The following is an 11985-nucleotide window of genomic DNA, read 5'->3' as shown; positions in this document are numbered from 1 at the left end:
GATAGATAGATAGACGCGCGTGAATATATACATATATATAGATACACAGACGATGCTGTGAAGTCAAATGAAGATGGGTGCGTCGTGCTGCTGTATCCGTGATTTATTTATTTCGGATGTGTGTTTGCGGTGTATGACAGGAGTTGAGAAGAATTGAGAGAAGGTTGTACATCACAGTTGAACTTCCAGGAAAATTTTTCTTCTTCGCATGACTGTAACACCTTTGCATCTGCCCTAGATCTAGTCGCGTTACCTATATACATAAAAGTATCACTCTGCTCTGTACTGAAGAGGTTATGTCGGTTAATCACTTCTATAGTGGTATACCTACCTATCGAACCAGATTCATATACATCCACATATATACCTAAGCAGATTGTATGACGTCTATTTTGACACGACAGAAGAGCGAAAGTTTCGAAGACACATGATTCATGCAAAGAGAAGAAAGAGGAGTCACCTTGGTGTCCCTCCCTGCCTACCTACCCGCATGATAGCGACCCCTGCAACTTGTGCATCTCGAAAGCGCTGTGAAGATTGGACTTGAGGAGTAGGATAGTCATCACTGACGAGAAGGATATCTGTATCTTTCTCCAGATTCTCACTAAGGATCACAGAGGGGACAAACATCCACAGAAAGGGAGAAGGGATGCCAGGCCTTCAAACAACAGTTTGGTGTGATCTGGAGTGACACCCACAGAGCCAGATCTATACATACCAGTGTATGAGTAGAGTATGACTAGCTGCGCGAGAATGAAGAAAAGAAAGCTAGCTTACTACCTTCAAATAGGATGACGGTGATTGAGGTGTATCCGCTATATATGCATAAGAAGAGTGACCAGTGTGTAGGGGAGAATGAGCGCTTCTACGATCACAATCCGCAGATACCAGACGTGGGCATACATATCGACACACACATACACCAGCTTAGATCCAGTCGACTTCTATGTTGATTAAATTTCCAGAGTGTTTCGGATAGGGTATCTTGTTTGGTTTGTCAAGCAGAAAAGCTGAAAGAGTCCTTCCTACTCAAAGGAACTACAGCTACCGATGAATGCTGCTGTATGTACACCCCAATGACATTTTCGAATGAGCATAATAAAAGCCGAGTATTCACCAGGCCCGTCTTCGATTTGCAATGTACCTTATCTCTATAACGCCATTCGTAAGTCTTCTTAGAGTCTAGGTACCATACGAAGAATTAGAACCCGAGAGAGACAGGCAACTCTGAAGAAACATCTCCTAGAGCGCTTAGACTTCACATGCATCCTTGTGCGGAGGAGACAGATACACAGCCAGCGCACTACTATTACTCTTCTATACTATGACTGAAAAGAAGAGAGAAGACGAGATATAGAGAGAGAAGAAAAAGGAGGAAACATCCCTAGGGTAAAAACTCACTTAAAGGAGCCTCCATGGGCAACAATTAGCTTGGCTAGCTCGGCTCTGCAATACACAGCCCGCAGTGAGATGAGTGAGAAAGATGAGGATAGTGAACGTAGGAAGAAACGTCTAGTAGACTTTTGAAAGAGATCGCCGATGGGGACACTCGTTGGAATAGGAAGGCAAGGGAGAGGCTTCTACGTTACTACTAGGGGCTTGCATGCAAAACAGATAAGACGTTTCTCTCGAGGGATAGAACCGCGTGGAAAGTCAATAGGCAGATATACATATGTACCTGTATATGTATGATGACACACCACGTAAGGACAACCATCTGAGACTGAGTGAGATCTTCAGCAAACAGAGAATCTCCAAGATCACCCATCTAATTGATAAGCTTAGCTTTTATATAGAACTTGTGCAATAGAAATTCAGGTAACTAACACGTCTGATTCATACGAAGGCACATGTGTATGTATCTATGCGTGAGTGCATGTATGGAGGTTGTTGCTATCTATTTATGTATGTACGTGTATATGAAGAACTAGAAAAGAATTGCAGAAGGACTCCTAGATGTGATTTTTCTGCTTTATGGAGTAGCAGCTCCACTCCTCACTGCCGAGGTGTTCTATCTCGCTCATACGGCATCCCTCGATGAAACTTGGCTGTCTGGAGAAGTAGAAGGTTGTACGGTCTGAGTGTTGTATGTCCTATATACGAGTGAGCGAGCACTTGAGATTTTTAGTGTGTGTTGTCCTTTGGTCCAAGAGGAGGCAGCCGACCCTTCGTGTGAGCTTACCTTGGAGGATTTGTAGAACCTATGCATGCAAACTTAAGCCCCGCTAGCTCTTTCTTCTTTGGAATAGACTCTTCTTCTTCTCCTTCACTGTCGTAAGTAACTTTTCTCCTGGCTCAGAGAACGCAGAGCTCCCCCCCTCTTGAGCATCTCTTAAGTCTACTTACACACACGCGTGTTCCAAGCACGATGAAGACATCGCTGATTCTTATCGTGCGTTTCATTTTAACTCGGTAGGCATAGAGAGAGCGTTTGACTTCCAAGAGAATACCATGCTTCTTGAGCTTCGATTGCTTAGTTCTCTGAAGGGTGGGTTTCCTACTTGACAATCTCATTGTAAAGACAGCAAGTATTACACCCACACTTTATAAGTGGAAAAGATTCCTCAAGAAACGCCTTCTTGCAAACGACCCGGTGTAGGCATCCTCCACATACATGTACAGGCGCATGTGTATGAATATGTGTGTATGTATGCATGGATGTGTAAGTATGTGTTACGTAGGTATGAATGTGTATATATGTATGTATGTATGAATATGTATGTATATGTGAGAGACGTGAATGCTAATGCCCCGGAGATACGCCGCCCGCCTCGTTGACTTGCTGAGTATCGACAAGATGAGCTCCGACCCTGACGGTAAAGAGTGCTCTTGATATGGCTTGACTTCTCATAGAACTCTGTATATGCAGCTAACCGGCGACAACGCCTACGGATATAGAGATTGACCGCGTGACAGAAAGGACGCCAAAGATAGACTTGAAGAGAACATCTCTTACTTCTGCCCAGCTAAAAAGAAAACAGCACACACAAAACACCCATACGAGAATCTGATTGACGATCTTATACTGACGGGTGGCAAGGCCAATGTCGAGGTAGGACTCTCGGCTTTGCATGTGTCTGGCACTCGTCCTCACTATAATATCTCATCCACCTTGCCCATGCACTATATAAGCCGAATGGGAGGGGGGAGGAGCGGCAGCACAGCATAACCAACGGAGACTAGAGCGACATGAGTCTGGAATTGAAGCCAAGCTCTCCCGTACCAAAATCGATACAGCCAGCATATGAAGGAAAAGACAAAGAGAGAGAGAGATCTAGGACGGGTCTAGTAAGTAGGAGCTAGGAAAGTAACCAATAAGGTAGGACAACAGGGTCTTGGAATAGAAGACAAGCTTCACAAGAAAGCAATCCCAGCTAGGGACGCAGAACGTCGGAAGGGACATGTTTTGAGAGATAGACGGAAAAATGGAAAAGGAGAGAGCTGGTCCGCAATTTGGACACTTTCTTTGTCGGTTACAAGCAAAACATGAGATTAGCGAAACTGCGGCTACGGCAACAATCTTGAGCCATTCGATGACTGGGTGTGGATAGTGTTCTACGATTAACGGAAGGTCAAAACGATTCCTTACAGAATGAGAGAGTGAGAAGAGACTGAAGGGTTTTGATCGTAGACAAAATAGAAAAGCCTTGGACACCCTACATTCCTTTCAAACCACGACAAACTTGCTGTTCTCGTGCTTCTCTCTATACACGACTATCTCTCTTTGCCCTCCAAATAGATACTAGGAGAGTGTCTTGAGGCTACATTGTATGTCTCGCTGTGAGTCAGGGGCATTGTAGGAGAAAGACCAGTGAGAGAGAAAAGAAGGAGAAACCACCGGCACACACTTGCCCTATTCTCACGAAAAGCAAGCTTCTTTGCTGCATGCCCGTGATGGCCACCACCCCTCGCGGTACGTAGACGAGGAGATTATCAAGAGAAGAGAAGCAAATTCTACGGACCAAGCTGAACTGATGTCCCACTCCAGAGCATATGACTCTTCAGAAGGAGGAACAACATGAACATAAAGATGAACTACAGCTCTTCTCGCAAATACATCCTAGTGTTTCAGTCGATGTCTGCATTCGAAGACAATCTCCTCAATGCCGCGGAGTACTAAGCACATCTCTTGTCAAGCATCATCCAGTCCCAAGGATGACAAAGCACTTTCTTCTGTCGATGTGTGCTCGGCTGTATACGTACGTACACCTATACTTGAATCTTTACATATGAATGAGTGTAGTTATGTATATACACTGAGAAGGCGTAGGGAGGGGGGACCAAGCGAGGGCAGTGGCACTGATATATACACACATGGAGGTTTTCTACAGGATTGACAGTCCAAATGAAAAAGATCTGAACTCGATAGAACAGCATGCAAAAAGAGAACGTACACATGGGATTGCCGAGTTTGAACACTTCAGGAGCATCAGTGGGAGGTTTCCATCCTTTGAGCGATGGAACTCTTTGAGCCTCAGGCTGAGAAGAAAAAACAGGGACAACAAGGTGTCGTTAGGAAGAGTTGGTTGGCATTCAGATCCTTGTCGACTGGTCGATAGCATCGAGTTCAAGCCTTTCTTTCGCATCGATGACACACATGCAACACATCTAGAGATGGCGCGATTGTAACTCTTCTATGAAAACACCTCGAGGACTCCAGATGCAACAGAGATCTCCTGCAAAGACATTGTACAAGCACCTGCATATTCCACAGACTGAGCTCAACCTTGTGAGTGGGATAGAGAGGGTGTTGATGCCTTGAAAGCATTCTCTTACTGAAGGTAGAATTGTAGTAGTTATGAACAAGCTTTCCGCCGACATCTTACGGAGTGACTCTTATAAAGTCCTACTGTTGGACAATCTTCGAGTCATATGAACTTGACGCGAATACACATGAGGCCTATGGACGGACGACTAACTAACTATCGAGGTACCTAGCGCTTCTGTATGATAGGCCGGGGAGTATGCGTGTTGAGACACGGTATCTCACAGCTACTTCTACTAGGCGCCGACATGTCGTAGAGGCAACCTCCTTTTGAACGAATGGACTGTCGTAGAAAGAGAGATCATTACCGGTAGGATGAAGAGTTCCTTTCGCTCTAAGCTTGAAGCATCGACACCTGTAGCACTGTTATCTGGTTTCCTGGAAGGTCGGAGAAGATCATCGAGAATAAAGCGGAAAGAACATCTCATAGACGAGTTAGGCATATAACCCCGACATCGTATCTCACAGCCTTCCTATACACACAGTAAGAAGAAACGAACCCAAACAGGAAAAGGCAATCTCTCCAAGGTTATGGGACATCTCGTCATAGGAAAGAAGAGGTAAAGAAGAGAAGAATGCAACTTCTCTCCTCTCTGTCCTTATTTCTCTACCACGCTCTACAGAAGGCCGTACAGGGTCTCACCATAAAGAGGGGTAGCTGCATGCAATCTCCCCCCGGGATAAGGCATATGAATACATAAGCGAATGCTTCCTTCAGAGCAAAGAAAATCGATAGGCTCTTCCGTATAGAAGGACGTCTTCTCACTCAGCAACCTACAGAATTCCGCGTTAGCAAAGTGAAGCTAAGCACATTCGCGCCGAATCAAGAGCCAGACCTTTTAAGCTACAGGAACGACCGCCTTTCATCTCCCACTTCTTTCTTCTGCACTTGGTAGAAAAGAAACGGCCTCTTGTTGTAAGGGGCGGCAGCCATAAGCAAGCCCGAAGTTATCTGCGGCGGTCGATCTTCTGCAACCATCTAGAAGAGAAAGCCTCTCTAAGAAAGAGACACTGTACAGACATACTTCCCATTCTTCCACGAAGCTGTAAACAGCAAAAGTGTGCTCTTCAAAGTCTCCGGGGGTGCGTCGGCCTGTCCCCGTGCCTCGAGAAGAGACTGTTCCTAGGCATATGCGAGCTTGTAAACGATCCGATAGCGAGCTTATTATATACGTTGTGTCCAAGATGACTCATCCCTTCAAGAAGAGAGAAGGCATGTGTGAGAGATGTGACGTTTATTCGATGAGTTGTGTGTTCTCTGCGCGGGATGTCTATGGGTATGTATGCATGTCTATAGTAGAGAATGGTGACTACAGTGGCGGTATGAAAGTTCTTTTCGCGAGAGGATCTGCATGTATGCATGCATGCATAGACGAACCTGGAGTAGAGCTCTTGTGTCACATAGAGGGCAAGGCGGAAACCGACCGAAGAGAATCCCGTCCGCAATAATTAGCGCAGCTTCCAATGCCTACAGCGCGAAAAACAAGAATGTAGACGTATGCCATGTCTCTACAGTATAAGAAGGATAGGTACCTCAGACAACAAGAGAGAGGGGCACCTAATCGAGTCTAGAGCTGATTGGTTCTCCCCGACTTGCACTGAGGAATTACACTATAGATAAAGAGAGTAAAGCACAATTGGATGCTTCGATATCTGTCTCGGCTAGCGGCGTTGGGGTTTCCACAGTCTTCTCACACTTCTGTACGATTCACACGAACTCTCATAAGAGCCGCTTACTGACGTTAGTCTCTACTGCAAGCATATCAGGCTCCTAGGAAGGTTATTCTCGACTGCAATACGCAAGCATATCAGCCTTCCGTTGACGTTATTCTCTTCTGCGAAGAAAAGGAATGTGAAGAACGATCGCTCAGAGGTAGACATGATTGGCTCCAGCTCCCGTGGCCAAGAGTATGAGGGGGAAGACAGTCTGAGAAACGAGGAACCCGATGTCTTACACGCACAAGTCGACAATGCTGAGACAGGATACGAACCAAGCGAAATCTACGTAGTCTCGTAGTATTATCACTATACATATACATTCGCCTCGAACGGCGGTTCTAAATCCAACCGCGTGAGAGAGCTACTCCTATGAAATCCGTGAAGAGAAGATAAGCTAGATAGGACAAGCCCCTTGTAGAAAAGCAATGGCGCGGCTACTTCAGTACAGCGGTACGAGGAGAGACAAAGTTCCATAGAATTCGAGAAGTTCTTCTCTTACGATGACTCGAGAAGCATTCAAAACTCCTCATCGAAAGAAAGACGAAACAACACTGCACCGTGACAGTCTAGCTTTTCTAGTTCTGTCCTAAGACAGGAGCCAAAATAAACCCTGTGTACTAAGGAATAACTGATGTAGACGAGGTGTATGTACAGGTTGCTTACAGAGATTTTGACTTCGTTGTAGAAGATTTCATTGGCATCTAGGATAGGAAGGAGCTGTTTCTTTGGTAACTCTTTGAGTAAATCCACTAGAGCCCAAACACATGACGATCGTTTCTTATACTTCTGAACGACTGGGCTGCAAAGGAGAATCATGACATGCAGAGACAGAAGAAGATGTAGACATACAGAGATATACATAGATATTCTCAGTCTTCATAAAACGGCTGTAAGTCGAGTCCAAGAAGACTAGGTCAAAGAGATTCTGCATGCATGAGCTGAGCTTCAGACCTGGTTGGGTAGGTGTTCCTTTACTTGCCAAGGTTTCCTTTCATTCCGGGTAGCCTAGACTCCAGTAGGATATAAAACCTTGGAGAACAAGCTGACTTGCTAGATCACCCAATATAATGTCCGGAGAGGTGAACTACCTAGTGGTAAGTGTCCTGATCACATAGCGACTATATAAGAGAAAAGCGAAGGTGTCGCCATAAATGTTATGCACTGACAATTAGCAAGACATCAACTTGCTATAGAGAACGAGGTGGGGTGTCCGATGTAACTCAAGAGACTTCGAATCCTTTGTGTACGAAGAGGCAATGTCTGTACAGGGGAAGGCTCCATCTGCAGGCATAGTTAATCTAGTTTCACTAGTCATGACTCGGGACGTAGAAAGAGGATCAGAAGGAGAGCCGCACAACAGCCGAAATGCAATAGGAGTCTCAGAAAAGCTTTCCGAAAGAGACTTAGCATGTCAGTTGAGACATGGAAGACATATCAACACCTCCCGCATCATACACAGACAAATAGATGCTGTGGGGGTTTAGTAGAAATGTTGATATGTGAATGTGAGAGAGAGATATACATATAGAAGGTGGACGCACTTCTTTTCGTCAATCGTCTCCCCGAACTTCACCACGACCTTCATGACATCCTCCCATCTCAGTGCCTGCCATCCTGTAGAGTCGAAGAAAATTAGAACGGAGACCATCACCAAGTCTACCTTAAGCACGCATGCATGCGTGCAGTCCTTGTGTCATGTAACACGCAGAGTCTGCTGGGGTATTTGATATAAGCTGGCAAACGCCAAGGCACCTGTCTACATGAATTGTGTGAGAATCCAGCCTATGGGGATGCTTAGGGCTATTGGCAGGTATGAGTAAAATACCTTACTCCATCGCATGCGGCGGACTGATGGATGTTTGTCTCCGGGAACTGGTATGTAGGAACGACCGGGAGTGCCTCTGAGAGACGGATCTCAAGGCCGGCCCCGTGGAACCAGTCACCGGTCTATTCCCGGGGGACCCACACAGGAGGCCGTGTGTTAGTTGTAAGTGCCGAACCAATTGGTCACAGAAGAGAGAAGCAAGTTTTCGTGTAGTCCGATGATCCTCGTGAGAGCCAGAGTGATGGGGGTAGTATGGATCGGGTGTGCAGGAGGTGGGGCCAAAGAAATTTCACCTCAGACACTCAGCACATTCTTCGGAGTCAAGAAACGACATACATCGATAATATGTATATGCACGACAGATAGATAGATAGATGTGCGTAGCACGTGCTAGGCTTATGGCATAATGGTACTTGTAGATTTCGTGTAGCTATGTATACCCATGTAAGGACAAGCGCCCGAATGAGAGAAGGATGTCGATGACCTTCGTGTATCGCTTGACAAGAAGGTAGATAATGAAAGTAAAGAAAGAGAATAAAATCGAAACTCACCGCGGACTTCAGAGAGATGAGAGGTAAATTTGAAGCCGCAACGTAGATGGTACTTTTGCTGATCAAAGCCATCGTGCCAAGGGCTCCATACTTTCCTCAAAAACCTGACAGAATCGGCTGCAATGCGTCCATCGCATCCCTGTAAAGAGATATGAGGAAAACATGCTGAAGGCGGAGGTATCGAAATAGAGAAAGCGTCAAAAGCTTGAAAAGCTTAAGAGATTCAAGACAGATGCCCAGTTACTTCTCTGCTGTAGATACACCTTGTTTGCTTCAATACAATAGAGTCAGACCAAGCCAATACGTTTATCTCCTCCAAGAGCCTTCCCTCCTCTCCTCTTGCCTTCCTGACAGGGAATTTTCTTACACCCCTTGTCCCGCTGATTGGCCCTTAAGAAGTACTCATACAGATTTGTTTAAGGGAAATCATTATAGCAGAAAACTCGCGCTCCGCGCAATAAGCTTCTTATTCTGAAAGTTCCAGCCCATCAAATAGAGATGCGAAGCAAAAACCTGTGGATTCTGGAAGGTGTATGATAGAGCACTAGGGCAGACCAAGAAGAAGAGAGGAATGCAGACTTCAAAGGCGACGAGGACACTGGTGCATGCCTCCTTCCCTCAAAAGACATTGTCGATTTACCATACACAAACAGAAAACCAATAGAGGGGGCCAAGACGTAGGTGGCAACTGCGTCGGACGAAGATAGCCAGCAAGAGAAGAAAGGATCCAACGTTCTCTGTGGCGAAGTCTCCTTACCTTGCAGATGGCCCGGTCCGTCGGTGAGTAATCAACCGAGTAGGGGTTCGGAACAGGAGGTCGTGGTTTGGGCGCCATTTGAATAGGTAGTACTTCCGGAGACAGCCTAGGGACGAGAACCTTGTCCTCTGTTCTACTTTGCCAAGATGGCTCGACGCTTGGAAAGACTCAGGTAACTACTTGCAGACGATGTGATTCGCCGTGTAGCGGGTTGTGATCTTTATGAGTAGATCTCAGAAGATGCCCGTCCCATCTGAATTGTGCCAGGCCTTTGGTCTGCCAGACCGCCGATCACCTTCGAGCCCCGCCGCCTACTCTGCCCCGGCTCGTCCTTTGACAAGTCCCACAGGCAAAAACAGCTCCCGGTTATAGAATCGCAGAGAGGGCAGAGTTCGGAGTTCTTTATTCCCAACGCTGGATTTTCTCCCAGTGGCAAGAAAAGACTGCTGTGGACTGCGAGTAGTCCCACTGCATTCTCACGGCCCCCTCGAACTCTATTCAGAATAACGACACTTTGGAAGGAACACCTGTCCTCGCTTCAAGAGCAACGGTCTCCTCAGAGTCTCTTGGTAGTGTACATCAGAGCACACGAGGGCCCTTCTGCGACCCTCCCCAGTATTGTCTTTCTCTCCAACCTAGGAAGGCCCCTTCCGGGAGAGGGAGATGACCTGAGGTGAGCTCTACCCTGCACCACCTTGAGAATATATGGATGCTCAGGAAGAGGTGGCGCCGTAGATGATTCGGGTAGTGTGCAGGGCCTCGCCCCGGTCATGACAGGGGTGCCACGGCGTAACCACGTAAGGCCTCACCGGAAAAGCCGTGCCCCTAGAAGAGAAAAAAGCGTACACACTGCGAGCTACCGAGTTAGAGGAAAGACCAAGGAGTTAGCGGAAGCTGCGGCCCTATCACGCTACCCTGTTACCTCGAGAGGTGAGCACATGCACCGCTCTCCCCGAATTTGTCCCGGGAGCCTAAGGGGAAAAGAAGTCCTTCCAGAAGAAAGAGGTTGATTGTAAGGTATGCCTAAGTTCAGGGTTTCCTCCACTTAGCTCAGGAACCGTGCAAAAAGTTCCACCCTCCACTGGGGCGGCCTCCCACGCGCTCGCTTGGTGGACAGACGACGAGTCTTTCATCGCATGCGGAGCTGGGTGAACGATAACGACGTCTGGAATAAAGCGGAAACAACGCAAGGATAGCGGAATTGTTGAGCGTTGCCGTAGGGAATCTCCCGGTAGTATTCCTTCTTGAAGACATACTAAGCAGCTGTCTTATTTCCGTTGTATCCAAGCCAAGCCAAGTTTCGAGGCCGCACATTGGGACCAGTCCGTAGCTAGTTCAGTTGCGGACGCGGAGAAGTCGAACGATGACTGCACACCACGTTCACGCGGGGTGTAGGGGCGGACTTCCCGTAGGAGTGCTGTCAAGAAAGCAGTTCAGGCAGCTTCCTTTTCCCGTGGACGTTCCTGCTGGTTTACTCGCTGTCTCTTCAGCTGAAATCTGTCACTCATCACGTAAACAAAGGACGTGGAAGCCGCTTCGGCCTCCCGGGGAGGACTTTGTGCTGCTGGTCGTGTTCACGCTATCTCCATGTATCCTTTGGAACGCCTGCAGCGGCTTCGGTAGTTTGCGCCTTGATTTTAGACACTTTTCAAACGAAGCGGTCGCCATGTTGTGGCTGTGCTGGGGACGAGGGGAGTGAAGGCGTGAGGAGACAAGGGAGCCTGAGGCTCGAGAGCTCCTCGATAGTGAAACGATTGCCGTAGTGTTGTGATGCGACAGAGGGAACGAGTCTCGTCCGTGTGGGGTGCCGATGCTGCTGCGCTTCCGGACCCGCACAGAGGACACCAGTTACTTATCTTGGATAGAGAGGAGGACCGTTCTTCTTGTGCGCGAGCCCTGTTACTCCGGGCACTCGTGGCTAGTTGTAAACATGACCGTGAAAGGTCTGTCTTACCCGCAGCTACGAGGTGTGAGCGGATAACTCTTGTTGCGGTTCGTGCGTGGCGTCGGGAAGCTCACTCCTACATCGGTTACTTCGTGAACGCGTGCTGAACAGAAACACTATGAAGAAACGCTGGACGTGCCGTACTTCTTGGTTTCCCCCCGATTGAACATCTCTGTGCTGCGAGTACTCGGTAGAAATGACCAAGCCTTCAAGCGGAGTGACCCAGGGCTTCCGGGTCAGACAGCCTATACAGTCGCAGCGTCTTGCATCAGAGCGACCTCACACAACAAGACGCTCTGTAGGCGAACCACATCCTTGTGGGGACACCCGGGTACGTTCTCTGAACTGCCTCAACCGCGCTCACTCCGGAATCTAAACAAGTGATATGCCCGCCAAAGCCTGCTGTCAGAGCACTACGCGCTC

At 47.5% G+C, this 11985-nt stretch overlaps 1 protein-coding gene across 1 annotated transcript; it reads right to left on the bottom strand.

The window, feature by feature from the left end:
• Nucleotides 1–456: 456 nt before the first annotated feature.
• Nucleotides 457–10883, bottom strand: CSUI_003314 (nad(+) adp). The gene is made up of 10 exons (XM_068063512.1): nt 9618–10883; nt 8861–8999; nt 8026–8098; nt 7148–7283; nt 6144–6233; nt 5074–5238; nt 4395–4479; nt 2183–2966; nt 1402–1446; nt 457–604 (listed from the first exon to the last, which is right to left on the bottom strand). Exons 1-8 carry the CDS (start codon nt 9693–9695, stop codon nt 2953–2955), a joined length of 780 nt encoding a protein of 259 aa, XP_067924512.1. The 5' UTR covers nt 9696–10883; the 3' UTR covers nt 457–604; nt 1402–1446; nt 2183–2952.
• Nucleotides 10884–11985: the final 1102 nt, after the last annotated feature.

Source organism: Cystoisospora suis (genome assembly GCF_002600585.1).
Source record: "Cystoisospora suis strain Wien I chromosome Unknown contig_1452, whole genome shotgun sequence".
NCBI classification, from domain to species: domain Eukaryota; phylum Apicomplexa; class Conoidasida; order Eucoccidiorida; family Sarcocystidae; genus Cystoisospora; species Cystoisospora suis.
The sequence above is the reverse complement of the archived record's forward strand: the minus strand, read 5'-3'. Positions and strand labels throughout refer to the sequence as shown.